Here is a 21,310-nt window from a genome sequence, read left to right on the forward strand (position 1 = left end):
TTTTCACTCACAGCTTAAATAGCTAAATACATTCCGATTTGGAAAAGGCATATCCTCTTGAAAAAGGAACTTAAACCTTTGTTGTGACCAACTGAGGAGGTCCAATAGAGGGGAACCAGTTCAACCCTTCTCACCCGGTCGTAACAATGTCAGAAAGCAGACAGAAAAAAAACTTCAGTGCTTATTTGACTTTGAAATCATTAAGTAAGTTGGGGATGAGTTTATCCTTTGGGACTCAACCCCATAAAAGCTATCAAGAAACCCAAGAGTGAGAATCAGAATAGAATCTGCAATGATGTACAGTTACCAAACCAAGCCATACAATGAGGAAGACTCTTGACACCAACAATTGATGATATCTTGGTGAATGATGCTAAACACTTTGCTAAACTTGACCTCCATATAGAAATTGATCATGCAGAAGAATTGAAGTATCTTACAGCATTCACCACTCACATCGGACTTTTTTGATACAAGAGCCTCAACCTTGGAGTCAACTCAGCAGCTGAGGTTTTCTGCATTGCAAGGACTTGAAGATATTTTGAACATCAGTAATGCCATTTTCATTTACGGTTACACTGAAATTGAACTTGAGACAAGCCCATATACCCAACTACAACATCTTAGAGAATGTAACCTCATCTTGATCAAAGGCAAGTGCTTGTTCAACGTAAGCAGAATCCAATTCTTCGGTCATGTATTCAGTGGTGAAGGAGCATTACCTGATCTATGGAAAGTTGAAGCCATTGCAAATGCTGTGAATGCTACAAACATGCAGGAAGTCCTGAACCTGCTAAGGCTCATCACATACTGTAGTCACTTCATTCCTGACCTTGCTACGTTGTCTGCCCTCACTCCCCTGCATAATCAAAAGAAACCATCAAGTGGGAGTGGAATAAGTCACAAAAACAGGTTGTACACCAGATTAAACAGTGATTGTCAGCAAGTTGCACAAATGGCTACTTTGACCCTGAGAAAACCACCCAGCTAGTCATTAATGCAAACCTGGTGGCTTAGGGGTAGTTTGTGTGCAGAAAGACAAGGCAGGTAGCCCATCAACCTGGCGATGGCAAGCAAATCGCTACATTACAGCAACATTATTCACAAACAGAGAGAGAAGTACTCTCAACCACATGGGGTATCTCACACTTTCATCTCTAATTATATGGGAGCAATTTTGAAGTAATAACTGATCATAGACCAGTGGTAAACTTGTTCAATAATCCACATAGCAAACCACCTACTTGAAAGAAGCACTGGATACTACAAGAGTATGACTCATGTGTTGAGTATCAGCCAGGCAAGTTCAACCCAGTGGACTACATTTTGCAACATCCTTTGCTGCCAGTCAGTCCTACTAGCTGTGAAGTAAAGGTTGCTGAAACATCTTAATATGTAAGCTTAAATACAGTGCCAAAGTCACTAAAACTAGCTGACATCAAAGCAGAAACAAAACTAAGTGAGGCGTTGCAGCTATGTATAACAGCTATGGAATCAGGAAACTGGAAAGACATGATCAAGGAAGTCTACAAACAAAACCGCTCACACACTAACAAGGCCTTCACAATGTTCGAAATGAACTTTCAGTTGCAACCACATTTAATCTTGCATTACAGGCAACTGTATTGTCATTCCACAATCATTGAGAGAATGCATTGTAAATATAGTACATGAAAGTCACCAGGGAATTGTCAAAACATTACAATTCCTTCAGGAAGAGGTATGGTTTCCGGGAATTGACCGCACTGCAGAACACAAAATCAGTCAGTGTTTGCCATGTCAAGCAATTAAATCTTTCTGCTCAACATTTCTGAACTACCTGCAGGATGATGGATTGATGTTAGCATTGATTTTGCAGACTTGCACACTGGAAAACACCTACTTGTTGTCACTGACAACTACAACAGATTCCCAGTCATCAAAATAGCAATAAGTTCAGTAAATTCATGAACCACCTAGATATATAACAGAAAAAGTTGATGAAGGCAGTGCAGTAGATAGTCTATAGATGGACTTTCAAAAGGCATTTGAAAAACTACCAAGTCACAAACTTATTCAGAAAGTTGAAGTACACGGTATTAAAGGAAAGGCGGTAACTTGAATACATAATTGACTATTGGATTGAAGGCAGAAAGTAGTGGTGAATAGAGATTTTTCTGACTGGAATGAAGCATGCAGTGGGGTCACTCTGGTCAGTATTAGAACCATTGTTCTTCTTGTTATACATAAATGGTCTGGACTTTGGTAGGGGGAGTGTAATTTTGAATTTGCAAATGACACTAAACTGGGTAACAAAGAAGCGAGTGATCAGGATAATAGTAGGCTACATGATATTGTCTGTTGAAATGTGCAGACACATTACAGATGCATTCAAAGTGATAAGTGTGGACTGGTGCACTTTGAGAGAAACAACATGAAAAGGCAAATTTTTTTATTCGTTCATGGGATGTGGGCATCACTGGCCAGGCCAGCATTTGTTGCCCATCCATAACTGCCCTTGAGAAAGTGATGGTGAGCCGCCTTCTTGAAGTGCTGCAGTCCATGTGGTGTAGGTACACCCACAGTGCTGTTAGGAAGGGAGATCCAGGATCTTGAACCAGCAACAGTGAAGGTACAGCGTTATAGTTCCCAGTCAGGATGGTGTGTGCCTTGGAGGGGAACTTGCGGGTGGTGGTGTTCCCATGCATCTGCTGCCCTTGTCCTTCTAGATGGAAGATGTCACAGGTTTGGAAAATGTTGTTGAAGGAACCCTTGGTGAGCTGCTGCAGTGCATCAGCAATGGAGGGAGTGAATGCTGAATGTGGTGGATGGTTGCCAATCAAGCAGGCTGCTTTGTTTTGGATGGCGTCAAGCTTCTTGAATGTTGTTGGAGCTACTCTCATTCAGGCAAGTGGGGAGTATTCCATCACACCCCTGACTTGTGCCTTGTAGATGGTGGATATGCTTTGAGGAGTCAGGAGGTGAGTTACTCTCTGTAGGATTCCTAGCCTCTGGTCTGCTCTTGTAGCCACGTTATTTAAGTGACTAGTCCAATTCAGTTCCGGTCAATGGTAACCCCCAGGATATTGATAGTGGGGGATTCAGCAATGATAATGCCATTGAATGTCAAAGGGAGATGGGTAGATTCTCTCTTGTTGGAGATGGTTATTGCCAAGCACTTGTGTGGCACGAATGTTACCTGCCACTTATCAGCCCAAGCCTGAATATTGTCCAGGTCTTGCTGTATACGGTAATGGACATCAGTATCTGTGGAGTCGCGAATGGTGCTGAACATTGTGCAGTCATCAGCAAATATCCCCACTTCTAACCTTATGATGTAGGGAAGATCACTGGTGAAGCAACTGAAGTTGGTTGGGCCTAGGTCACTACCCTGAAGAACTCCTATAGTAATTTCCCGGGACTGAGATGATTGACCTCCAAAAACCACAACCGTCTTCCTTTGTATGAGGCATGACTCCAACCAGCAGAGTATTCCCCCAATTCTCATTGATGTCAGTTTTGCTAGGGCTCCTTGATACCACACTCTGTCAAATGCTGTCTTGATGTCAAGGGCAGTCACTCTCACCTCACCTCTTGAGTTCAGCTCTTTTGTCCATGTTTGGATCAAGGCTGTAATGAAATCAGGAGCTGAGTGGCCCTGGTGAATCCCAAACTAAGTGTCAGTGAGCAGGTTATTGCTGAGTAAGGGCATTTGGTAGCACTGTTGGTGACACCTTCCATCACTTTGCTGCTTTGAGAGCATACTGATGGGGCAGTAATTGACTGGGTTGGATTTGTCCTGCTTTTCATGGACAGGACATACCTGGGCAATTTTCCACATTGTCAGATAGATGTAAGTGTTGTGGCTGTACTGGAACAGCTTGTCTAGGGGCACAGCAAACTCTGGAGCACAAGTCTTCAGTACCATTGCCAGAATGTTGTCAGGGCCCATAGCCTTTGAAGCTTTCAACTGTTTCTTGATATCTCATATATTGATTCGAATTAGCTGAAGACTGGCATCTCTGAAGCTGGGGTCCTCACGACGAGGACAAGATAGATCATCTAACCGCCAACTAAGCAATACCACTTTGAAGAGGGTGCAGGTGTACAGGGACCTGCAAGTGCATATTTACAAATCTTTGAAGGTGGGCAGCACAATTTGACAAGGTGGTTAAGAAAGCTTATGGGATACTTAGTTTTAATAAATGAAAAAACAAGGAAGTGATGATAAGCCCTTACAAATCTCTGGTTATGTCTCAGCTGGAGTCTTGTACATCCATATACACTGACATACATATAGATTTCCCTGCATTTACATTCCAGTCTTTCCCAAAATTTCATACTATATTCCTCATTTTGTTCATGTGACAATTTTCCAAATTTGTACTTCTTGATGACTATTCCAAAACTGTGAACCAGTAATTTTTCTTAATTTAATGTAACTCACTCTATCATAATGATTATTGATTGTGTAAATTGTGCATAAAATCATCTAGTATCAGCTGCAGGAACACATAGCATTATGTCATTTGAGCCATATTATATATTATAGTATGCACTTCTTCTAGTACATAGCCAATGAAAAGTGTAGAACAATGAGAATGTATAATCAATATCATAATATGCTCCTGTAATTATAAATGCAGTGTTTTTATTCATACAATGCACAAGATTCAGTTTTGCAAGTTAATTATTGGGGAGGTGAGCACAAGGCTAAAGGTTCAGCTATGGTACCTAATTCTCCTCCTCTGGCCTAGATTGGGTAGCTCTTTCAAACAACCAGTGCAGGTATGATGGGTTGAATGGCCTCCTGTGCTAAAAACCAAAATCTTGAAGTTTCTCCAAATGAATAACACTGAACAAGTCTCTATTATGACACATACTACATTTTTATTGATGTATGAATTAGATTTTTTTCAGAGGGATTCAAATAAAAGATTCTGCAAAAGTCTTCAAGTTCCAATTTTCCACTGTTCCTATGGACTGAATCTTCGGGTGAATGTGCGGGGGGTGGGCTCTGCTTGCTGACGCATAAAATGATGCACAGTGACGTCGGGCGTGCATCCCGACATCACCGCGCATCATTCTGATCTTCAGTTCAGCGGGCACACACTGGAGTCAGCTGTGCGCCCGCTGAACTGTCAAAGGCCTATTAAGGCCATTTCACAACCACTTGAAATAATTAACAGGGCTGCCCGTCCAACCTTAAGGTTGGCGGGCAGGCAGGCAAAGAGCCCAGGTGGCCTTTGCATTTATCATGAAACCTCATCCACAGGCAGGATGAGGTTTCATGAAGGACTTATAAATGAAATAAATTTTTAAAATTCATTGACGCTATCACATGAAGGGATGTGTCTGAAAACCTTTTGTCAACATGAAATTAAACTCCCTGAGGGAGCTCTGTGCCTCAGGGAGATTTCTGCGTTCCTTCGTGTGCATGCACAAAAGAGCGCAGGCCTCAACTCAGCCTCCTCCTCCCCCCGCCCGCACAGGGAGTGCTCAGCGCTTCTGGGTGCACGTCATGCTGGGCGGGCCTTAATTGGCCTGCCCACGTAAAATGGCAGCACGCAGCCAATCGCAAGCGGCGATCAGCTGCACACCCGCCTGCTCCTGCTCAGCCCCCTTGACAGGGAGAAAATTCTCCCCTATGTTCTTGATTGATTCAATCAACCACACAAAAGCATTGCACTGGCGTTGGCATTGCATTAGTACAATTTCCTGGCAATAACTGTTGGAAACTCCAATCTGTGGTTCCAGGGCAGTAGAGCTGCAAGAATACAAAAATAAAATGCAACACACTGCTTAGCAATGGTTAGATGTAACCTTCAGCTTGCCTCCATCTCCTCTGGCATGCTGCAATGATGACCTATGTGAATTGGAAAACAGCATCAATCTTCTTCTAAATAAAAACAAAAAAACTGCGGATGCTGGAAATCCAAAACAAAAACAGAATTATCTGGAAAAACTCAGCAGGTCTGGCAGCATCGGCGGAGAAGAAAAGAGTTGACGTTTCGAGTCCTCATGACCCTTCGACAGAACTTGAGTTCGAGTCCAAGAAAGAGTTGAAATATAAGCTGGTTTAAGGTGTGGGGGTTTGGGGAGGTGGGGGGGAGAGAGAGAGAGAGAGAGAGAAGTGGATGGGGGTGGTGTGGTTGTAGGCAAAAGCAGTGATAGAAGCACCCCCACCCCCTTTCTGTTTCCCCTGTCCTTTTGTTTTTTTCCAAGAAATTATATAGATTTTTCTTTTCCCACCTATTTCCATTATTTTTAAATATTTCAAATCTTTTATGCTCCCCCCACCCCCACTATACCTTGAGTGCCCTACCATCCATTCTTAATTAGCACATTCGTTTAGATAATATCACCAACTTTAACACCTATGTGTTCTTTTGTCCTGTTGTTTGTGACATCTTTTGATGATCTGCTTCTATCACTGCTTTTGCCTACAACCACACCACCCCCCTCCACTTCTCTCTCTCTCTCTCTCTCTCTCCTCCCCCACACCCCACACACACACATACACACCTTAAACCAGCTTATATTTCAACTCTTTCTTGGACTCGAACTCAAGTTCTGTCGAAGGGTCATGAGGACTCGAAACGTCAACTCTTTTCTTCTCTGGCGATGCTGCCAGACCTGCTGAGTTTTTCCAGGTAATTCTGTTTCAATCTTCTTCTAATTCAGCAGCTGTCAAATAGAGGATTGGGTGCTGGGTTTCATCATTACTTGCCCACAAACTTACGCCTGTACTTTAGATTTCCTTTCCCTTCAGTTTTACTCTCCCCATTCAATTTTTGGCAAAGGCTGCTCATGGGTTGAAATGCTTTTTTCCCTAATGCTGCTGGAATTTTGTCTCCATATTTTGCCACTTTCTTTTATTTGGCCACATGCCTTTGAACTTGACTGGAACATAATTTTCTGGTTTCACCACTAGGCTGTTTCCCTGCAACCATCCCTCCTTTTAGGTAATCTATTAGCAGGAAAAGGGGAAAATATGCCCTTTCTCTGAACATCAGTAGAGTCAGGCATGTGCTGGATAGAAGTGCTAGTTTGTTTGTCTCCAGAGGCAGTCACAGCCAGACAACTTGGCAGTGGCTGCATCTCACCACTGAGAGTCTCTGCAACATCAAATCCATTTTAGGTTCTGGCCCTGTTGCGTGCATAGTGGCAGTTAAGGCCATTGTGCATTTCTATTCAATTTCACCTCTTTCAGTTGAGCCACTCATAGACATGAAACCCTAATCTCCTTGCCAAACTCCTCATAACTTCAGCTGTCTCTTGTCAATTCTGTCAGTGCTATTCTGTACTGCATTAAATGAATGGCTTTATTTTTTTGTTATAATTCACTTTTTAACCATTTAGAACTGGCACACACCAGTGTTCCAAAATTGTGTCCTTTGTCACGATACTTTGTGTTGGAATGTTAAGCCACTTGATGTGGGTGCAAGCTTCCAGTGGGAGACTCTTCATTTTGGAAGCCTTTTAGACACCAGTGGAGACATAGTGTGGCAAGTGTGCATGACAGCATGACTTCAAACTGCTACTTGAACCACTTCATCCACTTCCTTATTTTGTGTTTGTTTTGCAGCTGTATTGACATAATTTCTCATGTAATAATGCAATACCAGATGTTACAGCATCTCTTTCATTACTTAAGAGGCAGCTGCTCAATTTTTGGTCCCACTTGCCCCTAACCTGGTGCATGTGGTCGATAGGTTGGAGAACTTCCTGTTGGGTCCTTTCCTGGTGAAAGTCATATATAGATTCAGGAAATGCAAGATATCCACGAGATATCTCCCACCTGCTTGTTCATGTTCAGAGTTCTGATATGCAGCTGGTGGCTGTCAAATGCAAGCATACATTGTTCACCAGTTTGCTTGAAGCCTTTCTGCTGGTGGGCACTCGTAGGAACTTAGGAACAGGATTAGGCCATTTAGTCCTTTGAGCCTGCTTCATTTAACTAAATCATGGCTGATCTAATTTTAACCTCAACTTCACATTCCTGCATATCCCTGATAACCTTTCCTTAGCAACAGTCTAACCAGCTCTGCCTTAAAGATATTCAAAGAAGCTACCCCAACCACCTTTTGAGGAAGAGAATTCCAAGTTTCACAACTCTCTGAGGAAAAAAAAATCCTCATCTCTGTCTTAAATGGGCAACCCCTTATTTTGAAACAGTGACCCTGAGTGCTAGATTCTCCCACAAGAGGAAACATCCTTTCCACATCCATCCTGTAAAGACCCCTCATGATATATGTTTCAATCAAGTTGTCTCTAACTCTTCTAAACTCCAGTGGATACAAACCTATCCTGTCCAGCCTTTTCTCATAAGACAACCTGCCCATTCTAGATATTAGTCCTGTAAACGTTCTCTGAATTGCTTCCAACGCATTTACATCTTTCCTTAAATAAGGAGACCAATACTATACACAGTACGCTAGAGTGGCCTCACAAATGCCCTATATAACTGAAACATGATCTCCTTACTCTTGTATTCAATTCTCCCTGCAATAAACAATAACATTCTATTAGCTTTGCTAATTATTCGCTGCACCTGCACACTACCCTTTTGCAATTCATGCACTAGGACACCTAGATCCCTCTACACCTTAGAGCTCTGCAACCTCTCATTATTTAGGTAATATGCTTCTTTTTTGTTCATCTACCAAAATGGGTAACCTCACATTTTCCCACATTATACTCTATTTGCCAGTTTTTTGCCGACTCATCTAACCTATCTATATCCTTTTATAGCTTCCTTATGCCCTCTTCACAACTTACTTTCCTACCTATCTTTGTTGTCATCAGCAAATTTAGCAAATGTACCATCGGCCACTTCACCCAATTCATCCATACAAATTTTAAACAGTTGAGGTCCCAGCACTGATTCGTGTGGCACACCATATCCTGCCAATGAGAAAATGACCCATTTATGCCACTTGATCAAATGCTGCCTTGATGTCAAGGGCAGGCACCTCCCTATGTGGTTGTCTGGTCAATGGCGACCTCCAGGATGTTGATGGTGGGGAACACCATGATGATAATTGCTAGGACATGAAGATAGTTTAAGTAAGTTATATTGGTACTTGTGGGTGTTAGGAATGAGTTTTAGCTTTAAAGTTTAAGTTTGATTTGTATTTCCATATCTGTGTGTTAAGAAAGGTCAAATGGAGTTTTAATTTCGCTTTAAAAAGGTCCTTGCATTTCTAATGAGGAATTTTATGAACCCGAAAGAGAAGATAAACATAGAAGAGTAGTAGGATTGGACTGTTGCCTAGCAAAAGGGGCTCATAGAGGCAGGTCCCTCCCAAAGACACACATACAGAAGAAGAGAAACAGCAGTTGTTTTGGAAGCTGTTTAAGTGCAGCTGGTTCTGAAAGTTGCTACCAGGAGAGACTGGAGCAAAGGGACAGATAGACAGTCCCAAGCCAAAGAAAACCCCAAAAATCCAGGGAAGCTGAAGAGGGGAAAGTCTGAAGAAGACCTTCTATTAAAAGAAAGGACAGGAACCTGGGAAGAGGTCCTTTAAGTGAAGTTAAGAGTGAGGGGCAGAGAGAAAGGCTCAATGCTTCAGATTTAAAGAGACAAAAGCTGCAGAAAGTAGATTTAAAGTGAGAGCAGCTTGCAAGAGGCAAGAAAGTCCAAAGACACAATTGAAGGTCTGTAACTTTTTGCTATGGGCATTTGAAGCAGTGGCGCACTGTTGATGGCTGAGTCAGAGAGACAGTGTGTGGAAGACAGCTTGAATGCATGTGGTGACCCAGGGAAGAGGAACATCAGAAGGAAAGTTCACCCTGGAGGTGAACCCTTCCAGAAGGCATCTGAGAGAAAGCATTGGTTTGGGAGAAGATTCCAAGGTGAGGTCTTGGAGATTGGAAATCCTCATGTAAAGGACAGAATTTAGATGAGACTGGTTGGTTCACAGTGTGACAAGTGTCTGGGGCGAATTGAGGAGCGATCCATAGCATTTGGTTGAGGTGGCATCTGTCACTTGATTTCAGAGTGTGGTGTGTCTGACCACAGGGTGTCATTGGTTTACATGGACTGTGTACTTACTGTGTACATTTGAGTATAAAATAGCTTTTGTAACTTGTGATATCCTTACAAATCTGTATATATCTGTAAAGGTATTGTTGTGGGTGAAGGAGTATTGTAATATAGTTCATGCTTCCTTGTTCAATAAATGTTTTATTCTTTTGTTAAAAGTTCATCAGCTGACCCCTGTGCCTGTTCAGTAGCTACTCTCCACGGATCTACACAAACAAATAAAAGTTAGGATCTATCAAGCTGGGTTCCGGTCTAGGATCAAATTTGTCCAGGGGTGACCTCAGCTGGGATCTTAACAAAGTGGGGGCTTTTGCGGAATTTGAAATGTGGACAGCGGGTGATTGGATGCAGAATAATAATTGGTCTGGGACTGGAAATCCTTGACATTGGTGAGGTTTGTGAATCCTTTTAATGAGTACATGGAGGTAAAGAGGTACTGGGCATCGGAACTGGAGTTGCTGTGCGATATATTATACGGGTTGGAATTCAAAATGGCGTTGGGGGTTGCTAAGATTTTTTACAGGTGGAAAATGTAACTTTGACTGGTTTACAAAAATTAACTAAGAGTAAACTGATGGATTTGGCAGATAAGTTGGAGTTGAAATTAACCAAAGGGGCGAGGCAAGTAGACATAGTTGAGATAATAGCACAGCATTTAAAACTGGAAGGGATAACAGAGAGACCACATTTTCCAGGGAGTGAGTCACAGCTGGAGTAGTGAAACTTCAGTTAGAAATTAAGAAGCTTGAACTTGAACAAGCAAAGGAAATGACAAAACTAGAATTAGAGGCAAAGGAAAAAGAAAAAAAAAGGGGCAGAAAAGGAAAAAGAAAGGGCATTTCAAAGGGAGCGAGCAGAAAGGCAGGAGAAAGAAAGGAAGCTGGAACTGGAATTCCAGGCAAGATAGAAGGATAAAGAAAGAGAGGCAAGGGAAAGAGAGAAGATGTGAGAAAGGGAATACCAGTTTAGAGTTACCTAGTGGTGAGATGTTGAAGTTTGTGCAAGCTCTCCCAAGGTTTGAGGAAAGAGATGTCAGGGCATTCTTTATTTCGTTTGAAAAGGTAGCTAGGCAAATGAAGTGGCAAAAAAAATCTGGACATTACTTTTACAGAGTCGATTGGTAGGTAGATCTCATGAGGTTTGTGCTTCACTTTCAGAAGAGGCACCAGTGGATTATGTTGCAGTAAAAAAGGCTATTCTGAGTGGATATGAGTTAGTCGCTAAAGCATACAGGCAGAAATTTCAGAATATAAGGAAACAGCCTGGGCAGACCTATATTGAATTTGAAAGCGTAAAATAAAGTAATTTTGACCATTGGATAAGGGCATTAAAGGTACAGACAATATATGAAGATTTTAGGGAAATAATTTTCTTGGAATAATTTAAAGAATTACTTTCTCTTCTAGTCAGAGCCCACATCGAAGACCAGAAGGTTAAAACAGTTAAACAGGCGGCAGAGATGACTGACCATTATGAATTGGTCCATAGATCTAAACCCTTTTTCCGTTATCCCCATAAACTCAAGAAGGATAGAAGATGGGGAGGTGAAAGGAAAGCAAATAGTCAGGGAAGAGGAGGGACAGTTGGGAATTCTCAGGAAATTTCTCCTCAAGCTAGAAAGGAAGGTGCTGAGGGTGGAAGTGATATTCGAAAGCCTAAGAGTTTTCTTTGCAACAAGGTAGGACATGTTAGGGCAGATTGTTGGAAATTAAATGGTAGCCCCTACTGTAGCCATAGGAATGCCTAATGAATCCTCAGGAAAGGTTGTGTCAGAAAACGGAATGGTTGTTAAAACTGTAGAAGTAGTACAGGTGAAATAAGTTCCCTCAGAACATACAGGAAAAGGGGATATGGTTCAGGATAGTCCAGAGAATTCTTCTTTGTTTACTGGTGAAGGAAGTCAGACTAACAGAGGGTCTGGATTCTTTGTGTCAAAAGGAGAAGTGTTCCCTTACTCCAATAAAATAAGTAAGCAAATTAAAATTTTGAGAGATACAGGGGCAGATCAATCATTGCTGGTGGCTGATGGTACAATTTGTGTTCTGGATAGTTTTATGAAGAAAAAAGTATTAATAAGAGGTATTAATGGAATTTATGAACCTGTTGCTTTGTGTAAAGTTAACTTACAAAGTCACTTTGTAAATGGAATTGTTCGGGTGGGAATTATTCCTAGATCACCTACTGAAGAGGTGGATTTTATTCTGGGTAATGATTTGGCTAGTGGAGACAGTAATGTGGTAATAATTGTATTGCAGCAGGCACCTGATCTTAACAACCTTCAGGAAACTACTGTAGCCAAAAATGAAACACTTATTGCAGATAACAAGCAATTGGAGGAAAACCTGATTAATGTAGAAAACCAACTTTCGTGTGTGGTAGAGAAGTTTGATAATGAAAGAAGAGAATTGGTTAGATCAATTGAGAACCAGCCACAGAAAATAGAACACTTGACTGAAGATTTGAAATGTCTAAATGATACACTTGTAGTAGCAAATTTAACAAAGGTCAATCTTCAGTTAAAACTTGGGGCAGGATATTGAGATTGGTGAGCAGGGGGCGGGGCCCGCTCGCCGATGCGGGATGACGTCAGGTGGAACTCCTGACGTCAACCCACGTCATTTCAATTTTCAGGTCTGCAGGGGTACAGCCGAATCAGTTGTGTGCCCGCCAACCTGTCAATGGACAGTTGAGGCCATTTAAAAAGTAATTGAACTCGTTTAAGGACCTGCCCGTCTAACCTTAAAGTTGGCGGGGAGGCTGGGAGTGCTGGTGGGCTTCAGAGAAAGCAGGAAACCTCAAGATGAGGTCTTGTGTAGGTTTTTAAAAATTTAATAAAAGTTTAATTAAAAGTGATGGACATGTCCCAACTCATGTGACAGTGTCACATGAGGGGACATGTCAAGGAAGTTTTATTTTTCTATATTTAACATTTTTGAATTTGGTGCCGATCTCCCTGAGGCAGCACTTGGCCTCAGGGAGAGGAGTGCGCTCTTTCGCGCGCATGCGTGAAAGAGCGCACACTCGGCTTAGGGAATCCCCCCAGTCGCACAGGGAGCGCATAGCGCTTCCTGACGGATGTCACGCTGGGCGAGCCTTAATTGGCCTGCCCATGTAAAATGGCGGTGTGCCCCAGATCGGGGGCGCCAAGCGGGTCCATGTCTGCCCCCACACAACCCCCCCGACAGGGGGAAAATTCTACCCTTGATGAACTTCAAGCATCAGCAGTTGCTATGAAATATCAGGGAAAATGCCTTGCAAAAGAAATGGAATTGTTGGTAAATCAGAATAATTGATTGAATGCAGAATTAAAAACCAAAACTGTTAGAACTTCATCGGGAGAGGAGGAATGAGATTCTTGAACTTTGAAGCAAACTGGATGAAAGGGAAAAGAAGATGTGTGATATGGAGTGTCACAATTCCAAAATTGTTCCTCCAAAGAAAAACTCTTTGCTGAATTGTGGTCCAGTTGAACAAAGAACTGACCCAAGTAACATTGCTGGTGTATCAACTTCAGTAATGGATAATATGAAAACAACTAAAGTCTATGCAGAATTGGAAATCAAGAATTGCCAACAAAAAGGACTGAAATCACAAAATGGTCTGGAAAAGTCAATAACTATACATACTGATTTACAAATGATTGCCAGTGCTAATATACAAAATACAGCAGCTGGAATCCAGGCAGGTGGACAGTTTGCAAAATACCATTCCTTGGAAAGGAGTGGAATGATATAGTTCATAAGAACATAAGAAATAGGAGCAGGAGTAGGCCATTCGGCCCCTCAAGCTTGCCCCACCATTCAATAAGATCGTGGCTGTTCTGCTCCAGGCCTCAATTCCTCTGTCGTGCCAGCTCCTCAAAGCTTTCAACTCCCCAATATTTCAAAAATCTACCTACCTCCTCTTTAAATACTTTCAGTGATCTAGCCTCCACAACTCTCTGGGGTAAAGAATTCCAGACGTTCATTATCTTTTGAGAGAAGAAATTCCTTAGCAACTCAATTTTACATCAGTGTCCCCTTATTTGTAACTATGCCCCCTAGTTTGAGATTCCCCCGCCGGTGGAAACCACCTTCTCAACATCTTCCCTGTCAAGTCCCCTCAAAATCTTGTACATTTTAATAAGATCACTCCTCATTCTTCTAAACGCTAATGAATAAAGGCCTAACCTGTTTAGCCGTTCTTGATAAGTCAACCCCTTCATCCCAGGAATCAGCCTAGTGAATCTCTTTTGAACTGCATCCAATGCCAGTACATCCTTCCTTAAATATGGGGACCAAAACTGTGCACAGTACTCCAGGTGTGAACTCACCAACATCCTGTAGTTGTAACAAGACTTCCTTATTTTTAAACTCCAACCCCATAGCAATACAGGCTAAAATTCCATTTGCCTTCTTAATTACTTGCTGCACCTGCATGCTAACTTTTTGTCTTCCATGCACAAGAGCACCTAGATCCCTCTGTGCTGCACTTTTTTGGAGTCTCTCTCCATTTCAATAATAATCTGCCTTTTGATTCTTCTTACCAAACGCATGACCTCACACTTTCCTACATTAAACTCCATCTGCCAAGTTTTTGCCCACTCACTCAACCTATCTATATCCCCTTGCAGATTCCTTATGTCCTCAATACAACATGACTTCCCACTTATTTTTGTATCATCAGCAATTTGGATACATTACACTCTGCTCCCTCCTTCAAGTCATTAATATAGATCGTAAATAATTGGGGCCCTTGGACTGATCCTTGTGGCACTCAATTAGTTACGTCTTTCTAACCTGAAAAAGACCTATTAATCCCAACTGACTGAATTCTGTGTGTTAACCAACCCACAATTCATGCTAATACATTACCCCCAGCAACGTGAGCTCCTATCCTGTGCAATAACCTTTTATGTGGCACCTTATTGAATGCCTCCTGGAAATCCAAATACACTACATCTACTGATTCCCCTTTATCAACTCTGCTTGTTATATCCTCAAAGAACTCTACCAAATTTGTCAAACATGATTTCCCTTTCACAAAACCATGTTGACTCTGTTTGATTGAGTTAAGCTTTGCTAAAAATCCAGCTATTTCCTCCTTAATAAAGGACTCTAGCATTTTCCCAATGACAGATGTTAGGCTTACTGGCCTATAGTTTCCTGCTCCTTGTCTCCCTCCCTTCTTGAACAGGGGCATCACATTAGTTTTCCAATCCACTGGGACCCTCCCGGAATCCAGTGAGTTCTGGAATATTTCGATAAGTATCTCCACTATCGCTGCAGCTACTTGCTTTAAAACCCTTGAATGCAGGCCATCAGGTCCTGGTGACTTGTCTGTCTTTAGTCCCATTAGTTTGTCAAATACTTTGTCCCTTGTGATAGAGACTGTTACAAGATCTTTCCTTCCTTTAGCTCCTTGCTTATCTGATATCTTTGGGATGTTTATGGTGTCCTCCACCATGAAGACCAATGCAAAATATTGATTTAAATTATTGCCATTTCCCTGGTCCCAATTATCAATTCACCAGTCGCATCCTCCAAGGGTCCCATGCTTACTTTGTGAGTTATGTAAAAGAATTGAAGGGTTGGAACAAATTATGAAGCTCCACAGGGAGAATATAGGTGACTTTGCTCCAAGAGAAGTTGAAAAGATCCGTTGAAAATCGGACCTGGAGAAACAACAATATCATAAAAAGTTTAAAGATCAAACCAAGCAGGAGTATGAAATGCTTCTGTATGAACATACTAAGCATCTCAATAATATCCTTGAAATGGCAAAAAGAGATTTTGACTAGAGAAGAAATTAGATTTTACCACACAAAAATGCCATTTTGACTTTGCTAAATCAAAACGAGACTTTACCACATTTAGGTTCGGAAAATTAGCTTGAGGATGTGATTATGCCTACAGTGAATGAAACGGCTGATTGGGCTGCAGACTTAAATTAAACATTTTTTGCTGAGTTAAAGACTGGGAATAAGAGGAAAACGGAAGATAAAATTTGAGTTATGATAATGCTATGCTGTATCAATCCTGCTAATCTTATTACATTTATTGACTTTGTTTAAGTACTTTTTTGTAATTCTATGATATAACATGTTTAACTGTGAAACAAAATGGAAAATTTATTTGTATAGTATATAATAACCTATTATTAGAAGTTTATGATATTAAGTTTGTGTGAGGCAGATGTAAGGCCATTGTGAAGTTTTTTTTTCCTCCAAGGGGTGGTGTTAGGAAATAGAGATAGTTTAAGTGAATTTTATTGGTACTTGTGGGTGTTAGGTTTTAGCTTTAATAAGTTTTAGCTTGAAAGTTTAAGTTTAATTTGCATTTCCGTTTCTGCGTGTTAAGAAGGGTCAAATGGAGCTTTAGTTTCACTTTAAAAAGGTCCTTGCATTTCTAATAAAGAGTTTTATGAACCCTAAAGAGAACGTAAACATACAAGGGTAGAAGGATTGCACTGTTGCCTAGCAACAGGGGCTCAGAAAAGCAGGTCCCTCTCACAGACACACACACAAAAGAAGAGAAACAGCAGTTGTTTTGAAAGTTGTTTGAGTGCAATTGGTCCTGAAATTTGCTGCCAGGCGAGACTGGAGCAAAGGGGACAGATAGCCAGTCCCAAGCTAAAGAAAACCCCAAAAATCCAGGGGAGTGAAAGAGGGGACAATCCAAAGTAGACCACTAAAAAGAAGAACAGGAACCTGGGAAAAAGTCCTGTTAAGTGAAGTTAAGATTGAGGGGCAGAGGGAAAGGCTCTGTGCTTCAGATTTAAAGAGACAAAAGCTGCAAAAAGCAGATTTCAAGTGAGAGCAGCTTGCAAGAGGCAAGAAGGTTCAAAGAGATGGCTGAAGGTCTGTAAATCTTTTCTATGGGCATGTGATGCAGTGGCGTACTGTTGATGATCGAGTCAGAGGGACAGAGTGTGTGGAAGGTAAAATGGATTTTTAGTTTCACTTTAAAAAGGTGCTTGCATTTCTAATGAGGAGTTTCAGAAGGATTGCTCGAATGCATGTGGTGACCCAGGGAAGAAGAACATTGGAAGGAGAGTTTGAAACCCTGGAGGTGAACCCTTGCAGAAGGCTCCTGAGAGAAAGTGTTGGTTTGGGAGAAGAATCCAAAGCGAGGCCTTGGAGAGTGGAGATTGGAAACGCTCATGTGAAAGATGGAGCGCAGTGAGACTGGTTGGTTCATGGCGTGACAAGTGTCTGGGGGAGCTAAGGAGAGATCCACAGCATTTGGCTGAAGTGGCATCTGTCACTTGGTTTCAGAGTATGGTGTGTCTGACCACAGGGTGCCATTGGTTTACATAGGCTGTGTACTTACTGTGTACATTAGAGTATAAGATAGCTTTTGTAACTTGTGTTATCCTTACAAATTTGTATACATCTGTAAAGCTTTAGTTGTGGATGAAGGAGTATTGTAATATACTTCATCTTTTCTTGTTGAATAAATGTTTTATTCTTTTGTTAAAAGTTCATCAGCTGACCCTGTGCCTCTGTTCAGTAGCTACTCTCCACCTACCTAAACAAACAAATAAAAGTTAGGATCTATGAGGCTGGGTTCCACTCTGGGATCAGGTTGTCCAGCAGTAACCACAGCTGGGATCGTAACAAAATACCATCATCATTAAAAGAAAGTCAAGGAGGTAGAAGGACTTTTGAAAGAGATTGTCAGTCCCGACTTGTAAAATTGAGTAATTTTAGCCTATTACAACTCTGTCAAGTTTTAACCATTCAGAAACCGACATACACCATACAGAAAACAGCTCCTGGAATGTATAAAAACACTTCTGTGCTTTTATAAATTGACTCTGAACATTTCCCCAATATTTGTGGTAATGAGCAACCACCATACTTTACTGAAGTTGAATACAGCTCAGCCACAATACATGTTTACGTGTAATTCTACTTTTTACTATTTGATTCAAAGCCGCACATTTTCTGCACTGGTGCAGCTCAAGGAATTACAATGAGTCTCTTTGTGTGTTGTGGAAGGTTGGTTATTGGTGGGTGGAGTCCCTCTCTGGGAATCTGAAATGCGCCGAGCCGGTAACTGACATGCGGAAGGGGTGGGCTCCGGCGCTTGGAGACAGTAGGCAGGCACTGTAGAGCGGAGAGAAAACGGGGACGTTAGCAATAGGGATGGCGCTTCGAGACGAGCTCTTGAAAGTTATCTGGCATGCGTTCACAGCCTTGGATGTCGACAAATGTGGAAAAGTGTCCAAGTCGCAACTTAAGGCAAGTTTGAGGCTCTTTCAATTGAGTTTAGTGTAGTGGGCTGAGTGAGTTGTGCTGGGCTGAGTGGATTGTAGTGGGCTGAATGGGTTGTGCTGGGCTGAGTGGGTTGTATTGGGCCGTAGTGGGCTGAGTGGGTTGTGCTGGGCTGAGTGGGTTGTAGTGGGCTGTGCTGCATTCATGATTGCTGGCAACCAAGTTAACCTGTGGGAGTAATCCATACACACACACGGTAGCAGTCAGATAGTGAGAACATTTCTACTGCAGCAGCTGAGGTGCAGCTCACTCAGACAAATAAACAAACTTCAACCCTGGCTTGCATGATTCGCCTAATCATTGGATAAACTTTTTGAGGATGTTGCTGAGCCTTTTTTGTCCTGTTTGTAGCCTTGGGGCAGATTTGCATTCTATTTATAAAAAATAACATCAAGGATTTGTTGAATTTTGTGAGTAATATGCATTGATTTTGCTGGTTAAAATTTGAGCCTTGAGGTTTTCTGAGCTAATCAAGTTAGGTTTTTATTGTATTTTTTAACTGCTAAGCACTGTAGTGACAGTTGCCAATTTTATTTTCTCTTCCTACCCATACTTATTGTACTGTTGTGCCATTTAACAGATAATAGGAATGGTCTGCTGGTAGTTATATATGATGCTAAAGTTGTGAACACTTGGACTCAACCATAGGCAGTTGCTAAGGAGAGAGATAGAATTGATGGTTAGGGAATAAGATTTGTAGCAGAAACCAAAAACTATGGTTTTGTTCTCACCAACATTTATTTGGGGGAAAATTCTGTTCATTAAGTTCTGGACGTTGGATAAGCAGTCTGATAATTAAGAGACTGTGGAGGAATTGAGAAAGGTGTTATTGAGGTGGGTGCGGTCAGTGTACATGTGAAAACTGACAGTGTGATATCACTGATGAATAAGAGGCCAAAGATAAACCTTTGGCAGACACCACAGGTAACTGTGAGGGAGCGGGAAGAGAAACCGTTGCAGGTGATTCTCTGGTTACATCTGGATAGATGAGATGCACACATTGAGTTTCTTTCCAAGCAGCTGGATGAAGACGGAGAGGCATTGGAGGAGGGTGGTGTGGACAGCTGTGTCAAAGACTGCAAACAAGTTGAGAAGGATGAAGAGGGATATTTTACCAATGAAGGCAGATAACTTATTGTCTATTGATGAGTTGTTGGCGGAAATTAAGATAAATTTACAGAGCAGGTAGAAATAATGTTAAATGAATAGCAGCCAGCATGGATCTGTTTAAAAACACACCTCACCTGATAAATTTATGTTTTTTGAAGACGTGATCAATTATGTGGATAAAGGTAATTTGATAAATATAGTAATGTTTTTCATATTTAATAATGTGGTTTGTTACAAAAATTTGGTCCGACCAGTTAAGTCTAACAGTATGGTTAGAAAAATGAAAGCAAAATGCTATGGTTAGAAAGTTGGTAGAGGGGTGAGGGGGACAGAGAAGAGGAAGAGATAAAGATAATGGATGTGTCTTGTTTGGAGACGTTATGCCTTAGAGATCAGTGCTGGCTTCTTAGTTAGATCTAGATAATATAGCTTTGGACATGGAAAACAGGTTATCAGATTGTTTTGATGACACAAACAACAAGAGGGACTTTTCAAGGGTACATAGTCCAGCAGAATGGGCAGACAGGTACAGATGCAACTTAAAGTGGAAAAGTGTAAGTTATCTTTGGGAGAAAAAAGAAATAAGTATGGGAGTATACATTAAGTAGGAAGATGCTGTATACCGACAAATACAAATACATTCTCTGAATGTGAATGTTGAGACCATTAAAAAGGCGAATCGCTCTTCACAAATTGAGAAATAGAGTACAAAATAATTATACAACTCAATGCTTTAGTGAACTTGAACAGCCAATTGCATAAATGACCATGAGGTCAATGTTAGGGTAGGGGATTATGGTTAGGGGGAGATTCGATATTCTGGAACTATTTTCACTAGAGCTGAAACAGCTTAGGGGCGATTAAAGTTTTTAGGAATTTTTTTTAAGCAGCAAGTTGTTGGATCAGTGAATGCTTTACCAAAGGGAGGAGCTGAGGGAGAAATTCAAGTCTTTTAAGGGAAAGGTAGATTAGCACTTGAAGCAGAAGTAGGAGGCATTCAAAGGGGAAATTTATGGGGTTCAGAGTAAACATGTTCCCACAAAGGAAAAGAGTGGGGCGGCCAGATCTAGAGATCTCTGGATGTCAGGGAGTTTGCAGGATAAGATAAGGCAGAAACAGAAAGTTTATGTCAGACATCAAGAACTCAATACTACAGAAAGCTGAGAGGAGTATAGAAAGTGGAGGGGTGAAATCAAAAAGGAAATTGGGAAAGCAAAGAGAGGGCATGAAAGAATATTGGTAAACGAAATCAAGGAGAACCCAAAAATATTCCAACAATACATTAAGAGTAAGAGGATAACTAAAGAAAGAATAAGACCCATAAAAGACCAAAAAGGTAACCTATGTGTGGAGACACAGGATGTCGGTGTGGTTCAGAATGAATATATTGTTTATCTTCACAAAAGAGGGGGAATAATGCAGACATTGTAGTTAAGGAGAAGTGTGAAATATTGGATGTGATAACAAGTCCTCTCTCCCTATGTTTAAGGGGATTAGCACCCGTGAAAGTGGATAAATCACCGCTGCCAGGTGAAATGTACTCCAGGCTGTTAAAAGAAGCCAGGGAGGAAATAGCGGAAGGTTTGACCATAATTTTTCAACCCTCACTTGATACAGGTGTGGTTCTGGATGATTAGAGGTCTGCTAACGCTGTACCTTTGTTTCAAAAGGGAGCGAGAGATGGGCCAAATAATTACAGGCCAGTCAGTCTGACCTCGGTGGTGGGCAAATTATTGTAATCAAATCTGAGGGACAGGATAAACTGTCACTTAGAAAGACATGGATTAATCAAGGACAGTCAGCATGGATTTGTTAAGGGAAGGCCGTGTCTGATAAATTTAATTGAATTTTTTGATGAAGTAACAAGGAGGATTGATGAGGATAGTGCAGTTGATGTGGCCTACATGGACTTTGGC

At 41.4% G+C, this 21,310-nt stretch overlaps 1 protein-coding gene across 2 annotated transcripts in view; it reads left to right on the forward strand.

Moving 5' to 3' along the window:
- Positions 1–18,088: 18,088 nt before the first annotated feature.
- The window catches only part of swap70b (switching B cell complex subunit SWAP70b), a 150,226-nt gene continuing 147,004 nt past the window's right edge, over positions 18,089–21,310 (forward strand). Inside the window, exon 1 of one of the 2 annotated variants that reach the window (XM_041197672.1) lies at positions 18,089–18,251. In XM_041197672.1, the coding sequence (XP_041053606.1) occupies positions 18,156–18,251 (96 nt within the window). In that variant the 5' untranslated portion in view covers positions 18,089–18,155. The remainder of the gene's footprint in view (positions 18,252–21,310) is intronic. The other variant, XM_041197673.1, reaches the window with a different exon arrangement.

The sequence above is a fragment of the Carcharodon carcharias genome, chromosome 10 (genome assembly GCF_017639515.1).
Source record: "Carcharodon carcharias isolate sCarCar2 chromosome 10, sCarCar2.pri, whole genome shotgun sequence".
Classification (NCBI taxonomy): domain Eukaryota; kingdom Metazoa; phylum Chordata; class Chondrichthyes; order Lamniformes; family Lamnidae; genus Carcharodon; species Carcharodon carcharias.